The 26685-nt window shown below is 38.3% G+C and overlaps 1 protein-coding gene across 3 annotated transcripts in view; it reads right to left on the bottom strand.

The window, feature by feature from the left end:
* The window catches only part of tiam2a (TIAM Rac1 associated GEF 2a), a 144280-nt gene that overhangs the window by 12263 nt on the left and 105332 nt on the right, over positions 1-26685 (bottom strand). For all 3 annotated transcript variants that reach the window (XM_088353998.1, XM_088353997.1, XM_088353999.1), the window contains exons 15-19: positions 25689-25780; positions 10131-10367; positions 8365-8433; positions 5756-5881; positions 5300-5408 (exon numbers count right to left, since the gene is read on the bottom strand). In XM_088353998.1, the coding sequence (XP_088210124.1) occupies positions 5300-5408; positions 5756-5881; positions 8365-8433; positions 10131-10367; positions 25689-25780 (633 nt within the window). The remainder of the gene's footprint in view (positions 1-5299; positions 5409-5755; positions 5882-8364; positions 8434-10130; positions 10368-25688; positions 25781-26685) is intronic.

Here is a 26685-nt window from a genome sequence, read left to right as displayed (position 1 = left end):
GAACAACATTAAAATAAAACAACGGAGACCGAGGTTTGCATTAGAAAATAAACTTTTTTCATAGAACATAAATATTAAAATATCTGATTTCACAACAAAAATGACTAGATTGCTGTATAAATTGTTAATGACACATTTAGTCGTTATTATGCATTTCTAGTTTTACTTCAGAAAAAAATTGGGGTTCTTAGGCGCCCCTTATAGTCATGAAAATATGTCTCACATATATCGGTACATTTTTAAATGTGTGATTTAAATATGAAAACAAAATACAAACCCGATGCACTGCACACAGTCTGATTAGATCTTCTTACTACATTGAATGATAATTTTGCTTGCAATAATTATTTAGTTTGTTACTTTGCATAAAACAAGAAAAACAATACTTTAGACGAGCAAATAAATTTTATTATTGATTTTGATCATATTACCGGTACATGTGATTATTTTAAGGGCTGAAAATAGTTTAACATATTAAAGTAACTATTTTTTTTTGTTTTTACTACAACTCTTACTTTATGATGAAACAAAAAGATTAAAAATATATTTTAAGGTTGTTTTACTAAAAAAAAGATGAAAAAAAAGTCAAGTGAAGAAAGATGACTTCTTTCTCCGTGTTCATTAAACATCTGGGTTATGCAGTTGAGCAGTCCCGTTGAGGATTTTTACTACATTAAAACAAACCAAAGAAAAGAACAAAACAGAATATTCTGAGCTACAAGTAAAGAACAAGGCTGTAATGGGTTCATAAGTGAACTTTCAAAATGGCAACCATTTATATAACGGTGGGGCAGAACACAGCAGGCTATGACAAAAACAAAACAATAATTCTGTGGGAAAATCCTAGCTTCACACCAGTCCTGCAGACCTTTCTCCCAGAAGTAAATCAGAACACCACTTAGAACAATTGAGATATTGTATCCATTCATCTAGTCGCTACACAATAAATAACTAAATTCAAAAATATATGAATAATAAGGTGCATTCATTACAACTAAATGATTAACTTGAAAATATTGATGTGTTGATTAAATCAATGAAAAGGATATACAGTGGGACCTCACTACTTCGCGGTTCCACGTTCGCGGGTTCAGAACTTCGCGGGTCTAAAAAATAATAATACAATAATTTTAAAAAAATATATTTTTAAAAAGCATTTTTGTAGGGGCGTCGCTACTTCGCGGATTTTCACTTTTCGCGGGTGGTTTTGGTCCCCATTAACCGCGATAACCGAGAGATTACTGTACAGTGGGACCTCGCTACTTCGCGGTTCCACGTTCGCGGGTTCAGAGCTTCGCGGGTCTAAAAAAAAAATAATAATAATAAAATAATTTTAAAAAAAAAATTAAAAAGCATTTTTGTAGAGGCGTTGCTACTTCGCGGATTTTCACTTTTCGCGGGTGGTTTTGGTCCCCACTAACCGCGATAACCGAGGGATTACTGTACAGTGGGACCGCGCTACTTCGCGGTTCCACGTTCGCGGGTTCAGAGCTTCGCGGGTCTAAAAATAATAATAATAAAATAATTTAAAAAATATATATATATATATTTTTTAAGCATTTTTGAAGGGGCGTCGCTACTTCGCGGATTTTCACTTTTCGCAGGTTCAGAACTTCGTGGGTCTAAAAAAACAATAATAATAAAATAAAATAATAATAATTAAAAATAATAATAATAATTTTTGAGCATTTTTGAAGGGGCGTCGCTACTTCGCGGATTTTCACTTTTCGCGGGTGCTTTTGGTCCCCATTAACCGCAATAACCGAGGGATTATTGTAACTGAAAAACGCAAACAATTATTACTTTATGCGCAGTGACACATTTCAATATTACAACACAAGTAACAGAACACATCAGGATTTGATGTAGTATATTCAAAGCACACTATAGCTGCCATTGTGCTGTTCATACATTTGTGGTCAAGAGCTTACATACACTTGTTAAGAAAATAATGTCATGGTTCCAAGTGACTTTCCCAACTTGTTCAAGTCAATGATTCGCTTTTTCAGATCCATGCTGAGCTCCTTTGACTTTCTCATAGTAGCGTTTGTGGGTGTTTGCATCCAATGAGCCCTATTTGAGTGGCCTCAGAGAAGTCACCAGCTGGAGTCATTCATAATCACTTACAATAAGTTAAGAGGCCATGTTATGAAGCTCATTTCACTGATACAACTTTCTAAGTCACCAAAATTGCTAATTCGTGTTGCTGTATGTATATTTTTGACCCAGCAGATTTGATCACTAATAAAGTCATAAAAGCATCAAAAAAACTATCTGTTCCAATCACTGTCAGAAAAAAATCAGAGTTGTAAAAATAACTGGAAACTCAAGAGACCCATGACATGTTCTTCAAAAGTGTATGTAAACTTTTGATAACAATTGTAACTCGGGGTAACTGCTAGAACACTTTGTGAGCCAGTAAAATGCCAATTGTGTTTCCGATGTTATGTTAGCTCAGTAATTATCGCTGGCCTACTGTGTTCCACTAGCTCTGTCCGGCTTGCTAAGGCTCCTTGTGCACATTTTGTGATGAAGATGGTTTTGACAAGTAGTCCTCACGTGAAGGATTACTCGTTTCTGCACCACGCTGGGATGTTAAGTCATGCCAGCTAGGAAGTGCAGCATGTATTCCTTTGTGCTGCTACAGCCAAGATTACTGTTTAGCTTGATGGTTCTGTTACTCTTTATTTAACACTTGTGATGGGCTTCATTTGTTTTTTGTAGAAAAATGTATTAGACAAAACCAGGTGTTGCTAAGCTCTAAAGAGAATACCAATAACCGTACCCCAGCAAGGGGTAAAGCAAGCATCTCCTTAACCTGCTGTGGCCGCTGGATTTGTTTTTACGCTCTAAAACTGAAAAGCTGTCCTAAATAGATCATGCTGCAGCAAAAAGAATGAGAAAACCCACGCTAACAGAAGAGAGGCGACTAATACTTGATAATAGAGGACAAATCTTTTCCTTGAGCAACATGCTGGCATGGTGGGTGGCCATTAATGTATTCATTATAGCACTGCCAGCTGCAGATGGGAACTGAGTTGACACCTCCCAGACTAATTGGCAGGCAATTATCGAGGCCACCACCAAACAGGAAAGCGAGCCTGTGGCATTATGTCGGGAGGTGGCAGAGATGGCACAGATAACCATCGTTTTATTTGCATCAACTTGACAGACTTCCCGGTGTCCTTGGATTAACTCGGTCATTGTGGGCGCGAGCCTTTGTCAAGGGGGGCCTCGGGGGCGTTTGAAAACGGGAAACTTTTTTTTTTAACTTCTTTTAACTTTCTCAAGTGCAATTGCAGCTCCAGTACACTAGGGGAGCAGTGGCGCTCTCTTGGCAGGGTGTTTGCGTCTAGCTTCCATAAAGAATATAGCACATAATAAGAGCATTGAGAATGAGGTGTTGACACTAAGTAGAGTGGACCATTTAACACAGATGAGGAGACAGGCAAAGATAGAAGGGGTGAAGAGACAAACAAACGTTTTCTCCCAAACGTAAGGGGGGCACCGAAAGTAATTGAGAAGCACTGGATGTATTCTGGCTGTTAAATGATATTTCAATTTTACTTTAATTTCTTTTTCAAATATTCTTTCCATTACTTGCACAGAATAAACGGTACGTGATTTTCCCCTTCGTAATGCTGGCCTATTAGACATGTCTGAGTATTTAATCCTATTAAATGCTCTGCCGCTTATGTTGGGAAATGCGCCATGCAATTCTGATAATGGCAGCGAACAACCCGTCGCCCTCCTCCAACCTTGGTGGCAGAAAAGCTCGGCCTCTTATAGATCTGGCCAACGTGATCAGCAGCATAAATCATTGTAAAATGTCTCGTCTTTCACAGTCAAGGGAAGATGCATAGAAATATAACTCCAGGTCCAGGCTCAAAATTTAGAAGGTGGCAATATTAGGAAGGTTAGTTTAAAGGTTAAACAAATGTTAAGCGTTCATCCGTTTATTAAAGTGGCATTACCTTTTAAGCTCTGCAGCGACAGATCATGACAGTGGAAAGTTCTTTCCCGCTACTAACCTTCAATGTGAAGTGCCGTGAGGTGTGACTGATGCAACACGTTTGCAAGGATGCTATCTTAACAGATGGGGAGTCAACATTTTTAAGGCGCAACCCATTTAATAATACCTAAAGCCCCACATGCACTGCCACAGACGATCGGCATTTTGCTTTTGGCTGCCATTTTCCACAAAGCATACCCATTCAAAACTAAAATCTGAGGTGATTTCTGGAAACATTAATGACTCCCTTCAGGAGGAGAAATTTGTCTTATTTTTCCAACATTATGAATATAATTCATAACAGCGGCAAAACAGGAGGTTTGACTACTTCATTCAATATTTACTACGTACTAAGGATTGTCCGATACTGGTATTTCAGGGCCGATACAGATTATTAGTATTAAGAGGAGGCAAATAATGAATATTTGGAACCAATATTAATATGCTGTAAAAGCTTAAAAAAATGGCATAAGAAATGTTTAATACTGCATAATAAATATTTGTAATGAATTAAAAAACGAATAGCTCTCTGAAACCTTTCATGGTAAATACATTAGAAATTAGACACAACTAACATGACTAAAGTTTCACTTAAACCTTAAAATTAACAGTGCAGGAAAGAAAATTAGGCTTTGCGGCAATTTCAATAAAAGGAAAATAAAAACTCAAATAGGTCCCTGATTTATTTATTTTTTTACAATAAAAAAAGACATCCAGAATACCCTTTTTACCCACAAAACCCTTAATGTATACATACAAACTGAACAGAAGAGCAAGTTACAAGCTATAGTTTTCCTTTCCACATTATCATAGTCATTGTCCAGTCACTGAGGTTCTTTTAAATGCTCAAGGAACAATGACAAACGAATGCAGTTTTATGCATTACCATGGCAACCATCACCATCAACACCAACACAAAAAGATGACTTCTCACATTTGTGCGCTGTCAAACAGTAATAAAAGGCTTATACCACATTTTACGCCACGCAGCCTTCATTCGTGCTGTTCTTCCGGCAAAGTAAAAAATATGTACTCGTCTTCCTAACCTCTATCTGACTCTGTGGTAGTTTCCATTTTAATTGGTCACATGATCCAAAAACATGTAACTTGGACAACTTGGAGCAAAGATAAAAATAGCTTGAGGTGAGCAGGGGCCACCAAATTCCTCATGATAAATGCACGGGGCTAAAACAATGCATAGCAGTGAAATAAAACCAAACATTTTGGGTAATATTGCTCATCTTACTTACATAGAAAACTGATCAAGTTATAATAAACATTTCATACCTCTCTCCAAGACTTTCTGGACCTTGATGTGGTTCGCACAGAAGCCACTGTAGAGCTTGAAGTGGTCTGCATAGTAGAGGAAGGAGCCCCCGAGAGAAAACAGCAGCTTCTGCCAATGGACAATTCAAAGCAAGATGAAGAACATGGAATGTGTGAACACTGTAAGTCACGGGCGGAATGCTTTCAAATGCCTTTAACTCCCGGGAGAAGATCAAAGCAAGTGCCCATCTGTCCTCTTCCTCTCGCCTTACCTCTTTCAACACATAGCTGTAACTAGTGAACCGCCACCGCGATCAATTGTCCCTGCCTCGTCGTGTCTAACTCATAAATGAGTCGGCTGTCTCAATAATTCATTGACCCAAAACGCTCGGTGTTGACACCTTTGTCTGCAGAGGTGGCTCAATAAAAGTCCACTCGAGTGACGTCTTGGGCCGATCAACAATAACATGATCTCACCTTGAACTGGGAGGGCGTCTCTAGTGTGCTGAAGTCGGGGGAGGAAGCAATCCTCTCTTCCAGCGTCTGCAGGAAGACCCTCTGGAAGTCAAGCATCTCTGGCAGACTCCCGAAAAGACTTTCCATCTGGCAGGGAGAGAGGGACACGGAGAGGACGAAAATTGTGGGTGAAGTGAAGTGTGTGACAAAAGTGAAGGATAGAGCAGAAGAGCGAGGAAGGAGGCCAAGATAGTTCGCAATTCATAACACTAAGTCAGACGGGCACCCCTGAGTGCAGTCAAACGTCCACTCAGACACATTCCAGAGGCACTTAAGGAACAGGAAATGGCTCAGATAAAAATGCACCACACATGTACCTATACATTCTTTCTCGCACGGCATGGGTCAGCGCACCCTTCATTAAAAGCCATTCGGGGGCTAATGCAACCTTGTCTATTTTAGTGTCCGTCTACTTCTGACTTCCCAATAATGGCCTTTTCATTTGCCCGCTGCATGGTGGGCGATCGACCGCTTGAACCTTCTAGGTCAAGGGTGGGCAAACTAAAGACAGAGGGCTACATACAGCCCCTCAGGCTGTTTGTCCGGCCAGCCAGACAAAATGGTAAACAAATGAGGATAATATATGTCGAGGATATTAAACTTTTTTGACTCTAGGGCCTGATACAGACCTTCTGTTCTGAAGTGGGCTGGATCAGTAAAATAATTTCAAATGTTTTGCTTTGTTTGCAGTTTTATGCTTTATCATTCAGCCTATGTTAGTAACCTACTCTACATATTATAATAATGGATAATAAGGGATCTTTTCCAAACACAACACATTAATTCACAAACAATGGGTAAAAAGGATATTATTGTTTGTCTTTTAATGTGTTAACTGGTGTATTTTAACAGTTGAGTAAATGTACTTTTACACCTGAACCAACCCACCATGCTATACAAACTCAATGTGGCACTCTATCATTCAGAGCATTTGGATTGCATTTTAAAAAAAAGTAATCATATTTATGGCGTGCCAGATTAAAGCGTCCCAAGTTTCTCTATGTGTATTTCCTCATAGAAAAAAAAAATCAATAAGAAATGATGTGTACTGCACACAAGACCAACTCTTAAATAGCCAGCTACATTTTTCTGCACTTGCAAATTTTTTCAATAACTTGTTTTATTTATCAAGATATTTATTAAAATTCGTGTATAAAAAAAACCTGAGCTAGATTTATTGCATTTTTAATTTCCCATGCATATGATCAAATCTGGGGCTTAATATCAAGAAGCTAATAAATTTCATTTTTCAAAACCAATTCGATGACATTTTTCTATTTATAAAAAAGTATAAAATGAACCACAACGTGTACATGGAGATGTATGCATGTACAGTATTTTTTCATAGATACAAATGAGAAGAATTCGATAGGTCTACATGATCTTTTTTCCTCATGTATTGTATTGCCTATGTGTTGGATCTGAGTCTACATGCAGATAGAAATAATGAAATCCCTTAATGTTTATTAAGTCTGCTTATGTAAAAAAAAAAATCAAGCAAAACTACTCAATTCATTTTCAGTAGTTTATTTAACTGAGAGAAACTCGTGCAAAAAGGACAATTGGCATACAAACACAAATTTAGGTGCAAATGATTTCAAGTTGATTTAATGATTTAAAAGTCTTTTTGTCTACTTTTAAGTTGTTTATACGAAAATGTTTATCTGCATTTGGAATTCTTGCTGTAAGATTTCACTTTGATATGGAACAGAGTTAAAGCTTCTTGTGACTTCTGAAAAGACAGCCTTCTACTACATCTGAATTTTGTATTTTTTAATCCAGATGCTAACCGATAACTTCAAATAACCGGGGATATAAATCAGAGTTTAGTAGTAAATTCTGCTGTTAAGAGAGACATGCATGCACCACACGTAAGTGCAATCAAATTTCCTTAATAAACGCATCCAGGATTGAGTGTTTCTTTAAAAGTTTTCTTTGGTGATAAATGAAATTCAGCAAATACAGCTGCAGTGTGTGGTTTGCCTCGAAGCGGTGCCTGTTTAGTGACATCCAGTGAACATTTTTAAAACTACAGGTCATCGTTTGAGTTGATGCTATTTTTTTCTCTTGTGCTTCTCTCAGCATTGTCTCGCAGGCCAGATTAAATCCATTGGCGGGCCTGATCCGACACGCGGGCGTAATTGTTTGACTACGCTGTTCTAAATGTAAACACGTACAAGTAGTCCAGAGGCCCAAAATATGTTGTAGACATCAGTACAATTATGCTCTTGGCTGGAACATCAACTGATTAAATAATCGACAATTCAGTGTAAATCCCATTTCCCCTTAGGGGGAACAGTTAAAGGTTGCTGTTCCTCCTATGCAGGAGTTGAAAAGGTGGCTTTCACATGCACGTCCCTTTGGGAAGGTCAGAGTATGGAGATGCGAATTTGTCCTGCTGGCAATCATCGTGGTAATGAGAAAGATATGGCCAGGCGGGGTGGTTCATCCGCATCATCGTGAGCTAATCAACTCTTCATGCATTTGGTGTTTTATTTGTCCTCCAGACCTTTGCCCTTGTCACAGTTGAATGCTTTCTGATGCAAAGACACACATTTTGGGCACCTTACCTCATCCAGCGTGAGGAATGTTTCATTTTGAAGGGGCTTCAGGTAGATCTCGAATAGGCAGGCGAGGTCCTGCACAGAAGCCGATTAGAAGGTCATCAGAAAGAGTATGTATTTCATCTTTGCCTTCCAATTTAAATAAATGCTCTGTATTTCTGTTTTATGACCTCCAACTCTCCCTCACTTCAGTCCTTCCACTTCAAGTCCCCGTCCCCATATCTATTGCAGGAGCCTCCCCCCGACCGATTTAAACGGATAGCTGGTATCAGCAGAGAGATGTCCTCATTAGTTTAGATTTATGAGCGCCTTCCTCATGAAGCAACACGAGAGACTGTTGCACGAAGCCCTACCATGAAGGCTAACATGGCTGTGCCGACGTTCTGGAAAATGCAATCGCCTCAGCTACAAGATTAACCCAATAGAACCCAGACTTATTTTTCATCAAAGGAAAGTTATGTGATAAAAATCAAACATAGCTTTTTATAACAAAGAGACTGGGGAGTTCAAAGTGTTACACTACACTAGCCGTACTGTGGGTCCTTATCGGCTAAGGCACGAGTTAACAAAAATGGAGAATATTAAGAAATAGCAATATGCTCAAAAACGGAAATACAATGTCCTCAGGCGTTGTAGATGATTGTGATTTGAATCACTTTTTAAGTAATAAATGAAACTCAACACATACAATAATTTAAAACAATCCTTTACAAATCCCCTAGAAAACTGGTTTCAAATGAGCTTTAATGTAAATGTAACATTCAGAGCTTCCACAAAAAAACACCACAGTGGCTTTGTAAGCACAGTGCCCCCTCTACATACTAGCTACTCTAGTTATGATAAATTCGAGATCGGAGATGTCTCACAATCCTGCAATATTTTGCCTGACATACGAGAGAAAGTTATGTGAATTTCCAGACGCTACTCACCATCAGGATCGGCTATTACCAGTTTAAAAAGTGAGTTTCCCATCATACAGACCTGATCCCATGCTCTTGTTTTGTGTTTTTTATCTCGTCAGTCACAACTCACTGCTGCACCACCTCTATGGTAAAGTCCTTATAATAAACTAGCATTAATACCTTTTTGTTTTTAATTACCATTTCAATATTTTGCGGGAACATGCGTTTTATAGCCATTTATGGTTAATGTGGATGATTTAGGAAACGGACTAATTGGTTTTCAGTTATTTCTTATGGGGCATTTTTGGGGAGATACGCTAAATTTTAGATACAATTTTGATTCAGGAACAAATAAACCTCATATGGAGAGGGGCCACTGTACCTAGAGTCGATTATTGTTGATAACTAGCCAATCAGGCATTCTGCCACTTGTGCAAAAGCTCTGAATAATTAGAGGAAGCTTTGAGTAGTTAAAACTAAACTCAATTTTATGCTCATGTTTTCGGTATAAGGCTTATTTTCCAAAGTGTCAATTTTGAAATGGAAAAGTAATTAAATGTATTTATTTTACTGCACAGCCCTATTAGGAAGGAAAACACTTTTTGATGGATGTCAGGGAGGAAAGGCTCATAAAAGAAAACCAAAAAATATTAGGTGGGAAGAAGATGCAAGTTCCACATAGAGAAGCACACTTGGTATGTACACAGCATTGTGAGCTAATTTAATCAAATTACAAGGCTAATAATTCCAAAGCCTAAATCTGCATTTAATGAAAGACATTTCTGTTAATTTCATGGAGGTGTATCCTATGATGATGTTTTTCCCGCACTAAATTGGCAAATAGACCAGATAAAGCAATACAATTCTCACCTTCACATAAGACTTCTCTGTATCCACGAGCTCCTGGATGACCTTGCGCAACCGTTCAGTGCCGCTCATGTGCTTAGGGCAGGGTCGGAGAAACCCACTATTTCCTCTGGATGAGCCCGGACCTGAATCGCCCAGCTGCTTCACAGGCGGCTCCTTAGCGTCCTCAGTATTTCTGCCGGAAGCCTGACCTTCCCCATCCTGGAAGGTGTGGTAGAGGTTGCATACAGTGTCCACACTCTGTATAAGGGTGGCAATAACAATAAGGGTTTAATTTGACATGATCAAATAAAAGAGCATCTAACTGAGTAGAGACGTGTCAGTGCAAATTTACTCTACAATCTAATTGAAGCCAATACTGTATCAAAATTCAGTTATAATTGCAGAGTATCGCACTCCAAAAATGTTAACTGCATCGTGATGAAATAAAGACGTCAACACAATTGTGCAATAACAGAACCAAATGAATGTCAGGGGTGTGCTGTGAGCAAGCATGATGGAAAGTTTCTGTAATTATTCCTTGTGTGCTAATTGATTTTACATCAAAGACTACAGTGAATAATTACGGTATGTTATAAGATATGGCTTTATAACTCGGCAAATTACGTCAGGCTTTAACATCATGCTTTCAAAACAACATTGGTCAGTTATACAGACTTGTCGCACGTCAATTGGGGAAAAATTAACACTGTTTAGCTTACAAGACATTCAGAATAGGAGCCACAGTCGGTAAAATTCAGCGTTATGACCAATATTAGCATTTTGATGAATCATCAAGATCAGTCAGGGTACATTGCTGTGCTGTGAGAACCTGTTTAGTGTGCTTCAGGAAATTTTGTTTTTACAAAAAAGTATTGCAATGTTCAATATCATTGCTTTCTTTTAGTGATCAGCCGAGTAACTGTAACATTCATCAATATCAGTAGGTAGCAGACCCAAACTAATTATCTGCCCAGGAGGTCACACTGTATATATAATAAATTATTCTACCTAAGATTGCACTGAAGAAAATGATAAAATATATAAAATTTAGTTTTGCTGATTGTAATGATCATTTTTACCGAAAAAAGTTGTAAAAAGTCACAAAAGAAACATTATGTTGTTCCACAGGCAGATGATTTTTGCTAATTTTAAATTTTATTTTTGGTCATTTTTCTAGAAAAACAAGTTAGAGTATATAGCAAAATGTATAACACATGTTAAGAATGCGTGTGCGAAACGTCATTTATATAAATTAGTTTTTGCTGACTAGGAGGAAACCTTCTGCATTGCTATGCTTTAAAAAGGTCTGAAAATAGGAAATATCTAGTATATATATAAATTCAAGCACTTTTAAGGCTATTTTTTGGTTGACTTGGACGACTAAACCAAAGTCGCTTAACTTGCTGCTAGCACATACCTTGTGTATAAACTGACATAAATTCTGCTTCAACAATGCGCGCGCAGCTGGGCAACGTCACACTTGTTTACAAACACGGAAAAGGCTTTATAGGTGGTGGGAAATAATTGAGTTCAATATAGAAGAACAAAAGGGAAAAGTACTGCATGTATAAAAAGAGGAAAAATGAGCCAAATTGTGACTCATTTTAAGGATATTGATTACTCCAAAGCAGAGTGCATTTAATCTGTCAAACTTGGAGACTGCTGCCCTTTTGTCTGCGCTTTACTTATTTTAAATCATATTTGTTGTGCGTTTTTCAGAGGATCTGTGCCGAAATTGTTTAAAATAGAATTGTAAATAGTTAATTATTTCAAAATCTGTTTAGTGTGTAAAAAGGCTAACATTTTATTGTATTTTACCATTTGTTTTGTAGATCTGTAAATATTTTAATTTATATATCATATGTCAGGGATGCCTGAAAAACATAAAATTACTTATTACAAAATAATTTGGTGCATATTGTTTTATTATTATAAATATTTTGTCATTAAAAACCCACATCTGAGGGGCCATTTGGGAGCAGAAAGAGCAGGCTCCTGAGCCGAGCCCCAAAAATGGTTTTCTAAATGGAGCTGTCTTTTTTGGGTTCAACCAGTAGGGGACGGTGGAGCTTCACATGACAATGCTTCAAATGTGTCTTCACTTATTGCGTGTTTTATAGTCAGACTGCCAAGAAACATGGCAATGGCAAAATTACAAGCATTTTCAACTTTACCCAAAATTCAAGCATTTTCCTGACCTTGAAAACACAGCATTAAAATTCAAGGATTTTCAAGGATTTCAAGCACCCTTGCAGGTAGGCTTCTGCCCAAACTGAAATCTAACAAAAAATATTGACTCTTCTTTATTTGCAGAAAATAATTTACTTTGTTTCTGCCCAGTATGATACTCTTGAGGACTGCAAAAGTACAGCCACCAGACCCAAACTGCAAAAAACAAACATAAAACGTTTTAGACTGTAATATTTGAGGAAAACGATTATCTCTAAATTACAAGGTGACTGCCACTACTCTGCCATTAAACTGAGTAATTTGATGGATTTGTCAATTGTAAGCATCACTCATCCAAAGCAACCTCTTAACGTCTTGGGAGAACAGCAACGTAAGCGAAACACTTCATCATTAGCGCCCACCTCGACTGCAGCGCATCAATTATGGTCGCATTTCAAGCCCAAAATAGTGCCGGCACCGAGCAGCCAAAAATGTAGAGTACATTCCGATCACAACCCACTCACGACGGCCCGTCTGGCATTATTGTTGTCGAGCACCGGGAGTTGTTGGCGAGGTCATCTTATAGCTGCAGAGAGTGGGAGGCCCACCGTGATCAGCACTTTGCCTTCCTGTGTGCACCCATGTGGGTGGGCACATATTTCAAATATTGCACACGCAAGCGTTTAAGTGCCAAAAACCGTTATGGCAGCGCAAAGAGATCAATGCGTCGCATACTGCCGGCGTCACTTTTAAGTGTGTGAGGAAGATTGTCCAAGTCATTTATCGCTTACACTCACAGCAGAGTCAGCTTTAAACACTGTGTGTGTGTGTGTGTGTGTGTGTATATATACATATATGTGTATTTATACATGTATGTATTTATATATGTATGTATATGTGACACAAATACAAACATGTGTTGGTAAAATTATACATATTTTTTGTTATGCAAGTCATGCCTGTAGCATATGTCACAGAAACAGTATAGACCAGTGTTTTTAAACTAGTGTGCCAGAAACATTAGTGAGCTGTGAGAACTAGTTTTCTTTTTGTAAAAAGGCATGCCACGATTATGAATATTTGCCTTCTTACAGTGACCAACCGAGTAACTGTAACATCCACATTAGTAGGTGGCAGCAATTTCCCTTTTGTCTGTGCACTAATAATCTACTCATAACATTTTACAGATAAATGTATGAACTTTTTTTTATTTTATGTAGCAGTTTAATCTTTAATTACAATGCATAAAAAAACAGCAAATAGTTCAAATGAAGTAAAAATGACTAACCAACCAATAGGAATTGCCAGTATGAAAACAAATTAGGTGCAGGTGGGCACTATACAGCAGACTTTTGAGTTCTGAATTAGAACATCTAGACCAAAGGTCGCAATTTGAAGATAGATGGACTTATGCAAAATCACCACTCTTGGATATATAAATGTTCCATCTGCTGTACAGTGTCTCTGTTTTTTTTTCTAACTTTAGCATGTTTAACAGTATTTCAAGATAATCAACAACAAATGTTGTAGTGCAGTCTTGAATTGACAGTGGGATTTATGTTTTTGTTTTGTTTTTTCAAACAGACTGCACTTGTCTTGTTTCAAAAACATGCTGTTTTTGATAGCAATTTTACATGACTTAGTGAATCCAAAGCTTATAAAATAGAAATGGATAAATGAACCGTGGGCTGTACACATGGGTTGGTGCAGCGTCTTGTACCAAGCATAAACGAGATGGCAGATCTTATATGACATCTGTATCCTTCCACGCATGAGCCCAAAGTATCTTACCCATTAGCAGAAACGTATGATGACCAAGAACACAAATAATACATGACATTTTCCCAGCTGCTTAAAAACAAAAGCGGATAAGATGGTCGTCTCTTTGCCTAGTAAAAAATGTCAGCTTAGTTTTATTTACAGGAGTGTATCTATAAATCGTTGATGCTACAATCATATATGTTTTGACCAATTAACTGCCAGGAAACTTTGTGACAATTTTCCGAGTTTGAGCATCCTAAAGATGTTTTTCATTTATCATGACCTGAAACACGTTTCCTTTTCAATCTGTGGCAGGAACGATGCTGAAGCTTCAGACAGCGCAACACAACAACACATTATTCAATAAGGCAGGAGGATGGGGGGGCAACTTGTTAGAAGGAAAGACAGGAGGTTAAAGGGTATCCGAGCGATATATTCATCAAGACGCCCGCTTGCTCTGTACGGGCAAATTTTCGTGGAGACTAGTAAGAGGCGCAGTGTGGCGGAGGTTTATTTGAACCACAGAGAGAAGGAACGTGCTTATGTGCAGGGGCATGCCATCTCTCTTTTGATGACTTAACTCAAGTTGCACACAAAAATAACAATATAGACACTAAAAATGTTTTGCAACTGCAAACACAGCAAGTAGCCACACTTCTTACAAATAAATGAATAGGACGCCCTCTACACACACCTGACAGGCTGAGATTGCCCTGAAACAATTTCACCAACAATTCCTGAAAACTAGCCCAAGTAAGTGCAGAGGGAAAAAGCCTGGCAGCACTGCAGAGAATTGTTTTTGAGCGTTTTCACCCTGACAGATCAGCCATGTTTCTGCACCTTCTGTCCAAATGTTGTTACAAAACAACATCATAAGGTGAGTTTGGCAAATGTTCACCTTTTATTTGGCACACACCTGCTGAAACATCACACTTTCAAGTACATTTACTAGTACCAGCTCAGTAGCCTAGATGGTAAGGTGCCCGTTTTGAGACTGGGAGGTCGGGGTTCGCGCCCCGGCCGAGTCATTCCTAAGACTTAAAAAGTGGTCGGCGGCGCCCTCTGTTGGCTGCGGCTGCATCGGCCCGCCACAACGGGTCAGGTGCAATCGACATTTCGTTCTGTGTACATTGTTACACAGAATGACAATACAAGGAAATTATTATTATTATTATTATTATTATTAGTGCCGATAAAAGCTGAACCCTTTAAGTCTTAACTTTAAATTCACAGTCTAAACTGCTTTAACAATGTGAATATAAACATAAAAACTACCGAAAAAAATCAATCCAGTTGGATGCTACGTACTACAGTCACATAATAAGTGAGACCTTAACGACAGGGGATAAGGGAGCACCCATATTGCATATCGTTGGGCTCAGATTCGTTCTCAATTCAAGTACCACTATACAACATTGGTTGATCAGTGTCAAAAACCTAGAATACTGTTACACAAAAGATTTTCATACCTTATAAATGCTTCAAGGCATACCTTCTTTTCTCTTGAAATAAAAAACATGTTAGGAATTGAGAGGTTCATTCTGTTTTTAGTATTGGGCACCTGGCAAGATATTGCAACGGATTCCAATTGGCTATTTTGACTATTATATCTCTCTTGCTGTTGTTTGTATATTTGTCTTTATTGCACTGTTTACATCTTTGTAACTATAAACAAACAACGCTGTTCTTTGATGCGCCGACCCTTTATGGAAGATCTTCTTTTTGTAAAGGGTTTAGGGAGGACTTTTGCAACAGATTTGACATTGTGAGTGTTTCATGTACAGTAATCTTATGTTCTCATTGCATGTTTAAAGGTAATTGATGTCTTCCCTTTTTATTTTAAATGTCTCAAAGTGTCGATAAAAATTTTTCAAACCTCATATTGTTTGAATACGATATAATGAAATTGTGAATGTATTTAATTGCTTTTAGAAGTGTCGACAAAACCTCATATTGTTAGAATATGATATAATGAAATTGTGAATGTGTTTAATTGCTGTTAAAAAATGGGTGGGAAGAAATCCCACTTAAGAAGACAGAGCTGTGCCCCTGAACAATAGTACTGCCCTTTACATATTGGTTAACTGCTGTTAAAAGTGTCGATACAATTTGTTCAAACCTCATATTGTTAGAATATGATATAATGAAGTTGTGAATGTATTTAATTGCAGTTAAAAGTGTCGATAAAACCTCATATTGTTAGAAAATGATATAATGAAATTGTGAATGTGTTTAATTGCTGTTAAAAAATGTTGACAAAAATTGTTCAAACCTCATATTGTTAGAAAATGATATAATGAAATCGTGAATATGTTTAATTGCTGTTAAAAGTGTCGAGAAAAATTGTTTAAACCTCACATTGTTTATTTGCTGTTAAAAGTGTCATTAAAATTGTTCAAACTAAAATTACCCCATTAATCTATTTTTTTTTCGCGATTAAAAAAAACTGAATTTTATTTTTGGTTGAAAAATAAACTATTACGGTGAATTTACAACCTTTGCATTTGTGACATGTTAAAGTTAGAAAGAAAAACTACTGCAAACTACTAAACTATAAAATTATCATGTATAAAGCATTGGAGTTTTTGGGTTTTCCATATCTCTGACTACTTCTGTTAAATACATGTGCCAGTATTAGTCTAGAGAAAAAAAAGGTTTAATAAAATCCCTAATCCTTAACATGAATGTGCATGAAGTCCATTTTTGGGATAGGATTTTTCTACTAGATCACTTCAGATGTCCTCACTTTAATGGGCTCTTAAACAACCAGTTGTTACAATGACATTCAAACTTAACAGCATGGGTTTTGTTTCTCCTTTCTGCTCACCGCGAAGAGCATCCTGTAGAGCCGCCTCCAAGCTGCTGTGGCCTGCCGCTGTGTTCTCCTTGCCAAGGAACATCCTTTCCTACGCAATCTGCCCCCCCTAGATGTCGGCATCAAGCCTAGGCAAAAATTGTGCAAGGCCAAGAAAACACCAATATAGTGTAGTAAATGTATCGACTTTTTTCCTTCCCCGCTTCAGGTGGACTTTGCACTCTCTCCCGGCTAGGCCAAGTCAAACCTAAATAAAATCTTCTAGTCCTTAGGGTGACTGCTTGCATGTTATCCGACACGTCGTTCCCGCAGTGAGATTGTCTTGGTCATCAATGCAGGGAAAACTTTCTGGCCACTTGGCTTAAATATTAGTATCTTCAGCATCCATCTGTAGGTTTCTCAGGTGTCCCTAAATCATCAGTCCTCTTATCCTTCAATTTGTCCTCTCAATTAGAGATGTGACATGCACATGGTTTCAGTGAGCTGAAAAATGTAGCTGTGTGTAGCAGATCTCAGGTTCAATAGCAGCAGGTACAATGCAGATTGTTCTGGCGTGTGCAGCCAAACACTGTAGAATGGCTGACTCAAAAACGAGAGGCTGTGAGCTCACAGAGGAAAATGTAGAAAATAAAAACGATCGCCATTACACAATTATGCAAATCTGCTCAGCTTTTCAATCCACTTCAGTGTTGTGCATCGCGATTTATTAATATGTCAATGTAGTTTGCATTTCTCAACATTTTTTAGAGCAAAAGCTAACTTTTTTCAATGGAAATGTTAAAGGACACTTTTCTGGGTTGAGGTTTCAATTATTTTTATGCATTTTCTTTTTGCAGTGTACTTGAGATCATAAAGCTGTTTGTACACCAAACATAGCAAGGTCAGTTTCATTGCATGCCTCACTCCATCTCTTTTGTTTAAGCTATTTGTCTTTTTGCTTACTTGTAAATGCAACCACTTTATTGGCCTTTGTCTAGGTAAATATGTTGTCCAAAATCTAGTTAAAAGTCGGCATCTTTCCCTTACGACTAAACTCAAGTAAAAAGAAAGTAGAAATCTGCTGCAACCTACAGGTATAGATTCATATTACAATGTTCATCACTGAACAGCAACACAGATACTCGACAATAGAACACTCCGTTTGTAAAATTTTATCAATTTCATGGAATGGCACCATTTCCTGCAGCCCACGAGACAAGGTTTTACAGAAAACTAGTTGAGAAACACTAGTATACAAGATTTACAGGATACCAACTTTTGCGTTGTTGGTGTGACAAGAAAAAACTTTGCTTCTCTCAAATACAACTATCAAACAGGGTTGTAAAGAGGTTCTTGAAAGAATCAACGAAAACCAAGACCAAGTAAAGTATGCCAAGTGCAAATACAACATGTTTCCTGCCCATTGAACATGATACAATAACGCTGAAGTCTTGTCGGTTTTATAAGTAGCGTCTCCTAAGGGCTTTTGCTCAAAAACCCTTAACTCAAAGCTTTCAAATACGTCTTAACTGCCACAAACACATCAATGAAGGCGTTACAATCTACACGGATCAAACACTTCTATCATCTGTGAACGGCTGAGATGCCCCATCTTAGCTGAAGTAAACGAGCAAACAAGGAGGGAAATAAAATGGAGGACAAATAAACATCCCAGTCACTGCCTTGCTTTTATTTTTGCTTGGATCAAACTTAAGGGAAAAAAAGCAAAAATAAGTGCGACCTGGTGGAAAGCTGTCAGCCATAAATCATCTACCATAATAGTGACTGGACAACAGTAGTGACATTTCAGAGCTTAATAAAAGACAACCTGCACTCTTAAATCAAACAGTGCTGGGGAAGGCGAAAAGTGGATAGGTTCCGCTTCAATCCGACACATTTACTCTTTTTATTATTCATTCTAAACAAATATTATTCCACAAAGTCTCAGAGGCTTTTGGCAGAAAGAGCGTGTTTTCATAATGAAACTACAGATTAAAGAACCTATTCCCTTGAGTCCTGAGGCTCTTCGAATGCAGTCGAATGTATGAAACGCATGCTGGTCGCGTACATTATTGATGATTAGGTTTCTGAATGAAACCTTGTAGGCAGATGCTTGTTGGCAATATTAACCAAACAATAAATGAGATGGTCCTTAGCAACTGTACGAGGTAACAGCACTGTGAACACTCCCTTTACTTACCTGTTGTTGGTTCCTTTTTGCCAGGCTCTGGCAGGATAAACAGTTTTCCCCAATATCCCCAAAGCAGGCCAGCTTGTCTATAAGGAAGCGTCCCAGGCCCAGCACCACAGAAGCCACAAAAAGATCTTTCTTCTTGGTTTCTGAACTAGGAGGCCAGAACCACCACATAGACAGCAGCGAGTATAGAGCCTGAGCTGGCGACTGGTCCCGCATGAAGAGCCCAACCAATGTGGTGAGGTACATGCTCTGACCGGGATCCTCCGCTGTCAATGCTGGAGATAAAACAGCAGCCATGGCGTTGTTGGACACTCCTGGTGCCGTCTTTCCCACTGGATCCGTGTCATGGTTCTTGTTCGCTGCGGCTCCATCCGTTTTTTTTCTGGTAGTTTTTTTTCCTTCAATGCTTGCTTCTACTAGTGCGCACTGACAGGAACAGACAGGCATTAACTGCACCGCCGACAGTAAAGCCAGATTATTAGCCCGCTTGCAGGCAGATGGCTGGCGGCTGATGAGCTTAGTCATAAATACAAACCTCCCCAAGTTGTAATTCCACCCAAAAACAGATCTGCATATGCATTTAAAACAGATTCCCCAAATTTAAGAGAGGACGATAGGTAGCCGCAGGCAAGAAAAGATCATGTTTTTAGTAAATGATACTGAATAATATCAAAGGCAATGAATCTAAGATACTTTTTTTTAACTAAAAGACGCAGGAGGAAAGCTGAACCTGAATATTTCAACATTTTGTTGACTCTTTTGGAGTTTTAAAACCCAAAATAGATGAAGGTCTTGGAAAGTTGAGGCAAAGACTGACATCGGAAATTTCTCAATGACAAATAATTCAGTCCTGCGGTTCCATATTAGTCTGTTTAAATGCTCTTTCAAAATTCCCCATCATGACAAAGAGGCTTAATAAGTCTGACTAGTGTTTAATCTTTTGCTCAATACAAGACATGACAAGAAACTCTGCTAAGTGACTGACAAAATTCAATTCAGCCGAGACAATTTAATGGAGTAAAGTACAGTGGCAGTCCACTAGAGAGCCATGACCTCCTCGCCTACAACACACAACAGGATTGTTGTGTTGTATTAAATTGGCCAATCCATCCACCCATTACTGTGTAACACTTAAGGGGTCATGAAGCTTGGAGCTTATCAGAGGTGACTTAAAGTGAGTGGTGGGAACACATCTGGGACGGATATGAGCTTCCGGGAAGCAGTTATAAATCTTACACTTGATATGTTGCACCTTCTTTCTTTAAATATATTAGAACAATGTGCAGTCGCAATTCACTACAATTTGAGATACCATATGCCAGCTGAGAGAAAAGTTCATCGGAGTTCAGATGAATTGGTCGAGCACATTCTGATACCACTGAAACATTTGCGACGGATTAGCATGGGCTTCCCAGGCTGAATATTTCACTGCATAAACTCCGGGCAAAGAATTACACTCACTCCCAATGGTAAACAACACTGTTAACTCTGCCTGGTAAACACTTCACCTCAAATATACACAAGGTGCTCCCTAGTGTAATTAGCTTAAATTGAAATGCAGTAGACCAATTATTCAAAAGGTAGCCAGATCAGTCAGGCGGCTGATTACAAGTTGTGACAAGAGGCTTGAAATTGCCCCTTCCTCATCCATCCATCCATCATTAGTGACTTCCACAATGAAGTGCCATGTACACTTTACGTACATTTCTCCACAGCAACATACATTTCATCTTTGAAGAAAGTTCTAGTTTTGCTAAACTGAAGTTTGATCACACCTGCATAGCGATGCATTCTGTAATATTTTTACTCGACATAAGGCTGACAAAAAGCAATTTACATCCAGCACATTCATAGACCCTTTCAGAAACACACACACACACACACACACACACACACACACACGTCTTCCAATCCTCTCTCCATAAAAGACAAATGCTGTGCTTTGAGCACGGCTGGTGCAGTGCAGAGGAACTGACTCACGCCGCCACTAGGAAGAAATCAAATGACAATAACATTGGATAATAGTAAAGCAGGTGAGGCTGCCCTCTACGTCTGTTATATGACCCTAGGTCAACTTTTGTCAAGTCTTGGCTGTTACTACAAAAGCACATTATTTCCCGTCACTAGTCTGCATTTAAAGAATCATTGGAAATGAATAGAAACACACAGAATATTTTTTTTTCTATGCGCTCATCTCGTCAGCCCTTTCCTTCCCTGTGCTGAAATACAGGACATTGGATTGAAAGAAATAAACAGTCATCAATGCAAATCAGAGCATGAATATGCATCAATGGTGAAGACACACATGGGCCCAGCTGTTTTCAAACATGTCTCAATTATGAACAGATGGCTTTTCATGATCACCATGCACATTCATCACTACTCTCAAAAATATCAGCATGCCCATTCCTCTCTCTTACCTTACAGGATGGGCCGAAGCTACTACAAGTCCCAGGCTTGCACTCATTTTTAATGACTTCATTAATTAGGGTTTTAGATGTCCAAAAACCAACGAGATATTTGAGAACTTCAGAGACAGAAATTGAAGCACAAGCTGCCATAATTCATCAGGGGAAAACCATTTGGCATGTCTCTCTCTAGACAAGTGTTTCTCACCCTTTTGTGAGCCAGAGCAGACTTCTGCTTAAAACCAATTATTATTATAACCGTCATTAATTGTTATTGTTGTCATTATTGGTGCCTGAATGACATTTAGTGATTACTAGCATTATATGGTTAATAGATGGGTAAAACTAAACTAAATTAATCTGATATTATCATAACTGTTTTAATGATAATTATTATAACATTTATGTAACTATTATTGTTATTATCAGTAATATTACTGGTATCAAAATAATGTAAGTGAGTAACATTGATATCTATAGAAGGGTCAAGTTAATAAGCTTTTTATTATTGCAACGACATAATGACCACTTTGTTATTGCTATTATTATCATTATCAACTATATGTCCGTGCTTATTGCTATTGTTGAACATTGTTATCATATAACTGTCACCATCATATTATGCAAATCCATCACAATCATCACAAGCACTAAAAATCTGAAGTAGTAATGATGATAATAATGATGACAATGAAGAGACCGTTTCCACAGAGCCAATGTAAATATGTATACCGTATTTTCCGCACTATAAGGCGCACCGGGTTATAGGGTGCACCCCGAAAAAATAGTTTTTGGTCCTATTTTTGACATACATAGGACGCACCGGATTATAAGGCGCTACAATGGGAACATCGACAAAACAGTCAGATAGTTCAGTCAAACTTGTTACCCCTTTAACATTCCGAAAGCTTGCAAAGACGCAAATACGTGTCGAGAACACGTGCGGATGCGGTGTCCGTACGATGTCACTCAAATGCATCGTTCCATCATTTGGAAGGTTAAAGTCTTGGGATTCAAGAAATGCCAACCATGCCTTAGTTTCTATTTTCTTTTTCGCTCGCAACTTTACTGCGCATATGACAATAAACACTTGGAATTGAGTTTAATTTAAAAATAGACACTCCATTCCATCTATTATCTGCACCGCTTATCACAGAAACATCGAGTTCAGTCTGAAACAAGATACAGGGAAAATATATAGCCGGAGTAGCTCAGCAAATTCGTTGTGTTCAATAATAATACACCGCGGACTACTTGGCGTTCGGGGGAAAATCTAGTCGGCTGCAAGTTAGTTGCAAGACTTTGCAAATTAATATTGATCCATAAATAAGGCGCACTGTATTATAAGGCGCATGGTCAGCTTTTGAAAAAAAATAAAGGCTTCTAGGTGCGCCTTATAGTGCGGAAAATACGGTACTCATAAGCTAGCTTTTTACCTGTAAATATACAAGGGGATCTAAATGTGGGATGCAATTGTTAATGAATAACATGTACGACAACATTGTGTTTTTTTTTTTTTTAATTTGTTGTTTTGTTTTTTCTTTGTTATGTTTGAAATAAAAGTTCCAATCTTTCATCCATGAAAAAGGATAAAAAAGGCAATGCTGTAAGTTTCTAAAAGTGTTTATATCATATAAACCACGGTATATTGTAATAGTTCAAACAGGTGTAAAGTTTGTGCACTATATTTTCATGAACTTATTAGCACATGTTCTCAATGTACTGTACTGTATTGGTGCAGTTTTCATCATTTGAAGAAGGAAATAAAAGCCTAAAAAAAGAAATCCAAAAGTTTAACGCTCATAGAAAATATAATTCTTGACTCCAGTTCCATTTATTAATGTTTCAATCTGCCACAACCGACTGGATATCAAAAATATTCCAGTTACTCTTCTGTTGACCGGGACACCTCACAGAAACAGTACTCTAGAGCAGGGGTGTCTAATCTTTATCAAGCGAAGAGCTCCATTTTGTTACTAATTAGCGCAAATAGCACACGGTCTTATATGCTTTTCTATTAATAATAACTTAGCATGTTATTACGATATTATTACCAGGTTAATTATTGGAAGTAAGGTTAAATAGGCTCTGTCAAGCACTAAAAATATTTTACTAGAAAATAACAATGACTTAGCACTGGTGACCTATTTTCAGAACAGGTCTGTTGGTACTTAATCTGTCCTAAGAAGGTCATCTTGTCGGGAACCCCTGCTCTAAACAGAACACTTTTTGAGAAATAATTTTAAATTGATGTCGCTAAATTAATTAAATCAGCCAATTTCCTACAGCATATCACACAAGGTCTCACCGCAAAGAGTTTTAGAAACACCACTTTTGAGGAATTATTTTTAAAATAGTTGACGGATTTCCTTAAAGCTGTGAAAACGAGCACAAACAAAAAAGAACATGTTGCTTTAAATATGATGCCTACTATCCCACATTGCATATTACCGTATTTTTATTACAGTGTGTATTTTATGTAGCACTATCTAAATATTCTATATCAACACGTTACATTGGGTATTTATGTATTATATTCCCTTTACTTTATTATTGTTTTATTTTCAACACAAGGATACTGCTGGAAGTGTGAATTTCCCTACGGGGATGAATAAAGTATCTCTCTATTGCAGTTGATTTCAGAGGGACAGACTGTAATACGGGCAGCACGGCGGGGCAGTGGTTAGCGCGTGTGCGGCACAGTTCTAAGGTCTTGGGAACCTCCTGTGTGGGTTCAAATCCAGCTACCGGACTTAAAGGTGAGATGGCACAACATTCATTTGGACAGGTAACTTAAAATTAGTTTTACCTGGTTATTTCAGTATGAGAAATTATTTTCCCCCCATTTTCCACTTATTGAAACATAAATATTTTGTTTGTTTGTTTGTACATGATTCAAATTGAATCGTTTCTTCCGGCGCCGTCACGAATGGCAGCCACTCCAGCAGCTCCCGTGTTATTTTTGATTGTTCTCGATTGTTTGTTCTCAGCTCAGGGATGCTGCTGGAAATGTGAATTTCCCTTCGGGGATGAACAAAGTATCTATCTATCTATCTATCTATCTACTGTACGGAGTTTGTATGTTCTCCCTGTGCTTGCGTGGGTTTCCTCCGGGCACTCCGGTTTCCTCCCACATTAGAAAGAGATGCATTTCAGGTGGATTGGCCGGTCCAAATTGTCCTTAGGTGTGAATGAGCAAGCGATTTGTCTGTCCCTGTGTGCCCTGCGATTGCCTGGCAACCAGTTCAGGGTGTCCCCCGCCCACTGCCCGATGATTTGCTGGGATGGGCTCCAGCACCCCTGCGACCCTACTGAGGATAAGCGGTGTAGCTGATGAGATGAGATATTGTAATACCTAGCGCCTCCTAGTGGAAACATATGTCTGCCTGGAGAGGGATGGGCGCTACAAGACACCCCACAGGAAATGGGGCCCCTACGACTCTAGTCGTTAAGGGAACAACCAACCAACCAGCTGTAAGAAAGCTCTTTCATTAAAAAAAAGAAATTAAATAATAAGCAAAAATACGCAAAAACACAAAAACTATCATATAAAGGTGACTTTTTAAAAATACTAATTTGCATCTATATTACATTGCAAGAACCTCACCTCGAAGACACTGGAATAATTGACGGCTATCTTACTGCTACGGGTGCGCCCAAAAAAACAAAAACCTCCTGAAAGGCTGGGTAAAAAATGAGAAGAAAAATGGTGTGGTTTGGTCACTTTGAGTCTCCCTACTTTGCATTTAAGCATTTGTTTTCGGTTACCCTACACAATACAGCTACATCCAGCGGTCAAATGAGACACTCTCTTAAAGTTAATATGATGCCAACGGTGCTGTCTGACAACAGTATGTTTGGCCCGAAGCAGCACATCTCACTTTTTGCACACACAGCAATTAGCGAAATTTGTCCGCTACCAACTATGGAGTTGTGTTGGTTAAGGGTTATCTGAATGCATGCAGGTGATCCTCCAAGCAATAGAAAGACAGATGTGTGAGTGTCATTCCTTCCCTCACTTGATCACCCAGAGTGACACTAATAAGCTGTGTTTATACCAGTAGCCATGATGGAACGTTCTAATTATGGTAATCTGAGCGATTGGTGCCAGTCTGGTTTAAGACAACCACGTGCAAGTGCTCGTGGACACACACATCCTGCATACAGTACATTCTGAAAGTATGGAGACACATAATGTATCTAAAGTGGGTGTTTGCATGACAAAGGAAACCTTTTTGAGCTCCACCTACCTTGCTGAGTTGAACTGGTCTATATGCAAAGTGGGAGTGGTTTTCCAGCCCAGCACACATGGACTCGATACCCTCGGCTGCGGTGAACAAATCTGAGGAGACACGATAAATGAGGGGTTTGGTTGTAGATATACTGTTTATGTTTTTGACACAACTCTACCAATGGAATGAAAGCGTTAAGAATTTTGATTGCTATGTCTAAAAAAGGCTGACCAAAAAGACAAAACAATCTAAATCCAGAAATTGTTGATCTATAATTGATCTTCCGATCTTTGAAAGAACAAGCTAAGCGTTTTCTATGTTTTCATGGAGGCTACCAAAATGTAAAATTGAAGAGCCACTCTGACAAGATATTTTTAGCAATTTCTGATATGGTTTACAGCTCATTAAATCCAAGGTTTTCGTTCCAAACGCAGTGTCAGTTGGCACTTGAAAAGACTATTTGTGATTGTAGACTGGGAGGCAAGCCAATATAACTGTAGGAGACAAAGAAAACTTACCATGGAGAAAACATGTCCTTTAGATAGATAGATAGATAGATAGATAGATAGATAGATAGATAGATAGATAGATAGATAGATAGATAGATAGATAGATAGATAGATAGATAGATAGATAGATAGATAGATAGATAGATAGATAGATAGATAGATAGATAGATAGATAGATAGATAGATACTTTGTTCATCCCCGAAGGGAAATTCACATTTCCAGCAGCATCCCTGAGCTTTATGAACCGACAACCAAATGTATTAAAAATGCAGACTACTACAAAGGATATTCAATAGGAATTCAATTGGTCTATTGTACATCTTGTGGAAGACAGAAGACAAGACAGCATTCTCAAAGCAATTTGTGTTTGACAACTACTAATTCCTTCCCATCAGTATTTATTTCCCTGCCTACTGCTGAGACAGCCTGGGATCATGTGCCCCCTAAAGACTGAGAAGAAAACTGCAAACACTTTGATCACACCGTTTACTGTAATGAGGCTTTC

This window comes from Urocampus carinirostris, chromosome 15 (genome assembly GCF_059441175.1).
Source record: "Urocampus carinirostris isolate Australia breed hairy pipefish chromosome 15, RoL_Ucar_1.0, whole genome shotgun sequence".
NCBI classification, from domain to species: Eukaryota; Metazoa; Chordata; class Actinopteri; order Syngnathiformes; family Syngnathidae; genus Urocampus; species Urocampus carinirostris.
This window is presented reverse-complemented; position numbering and strand designations above follow the sequence as displayed.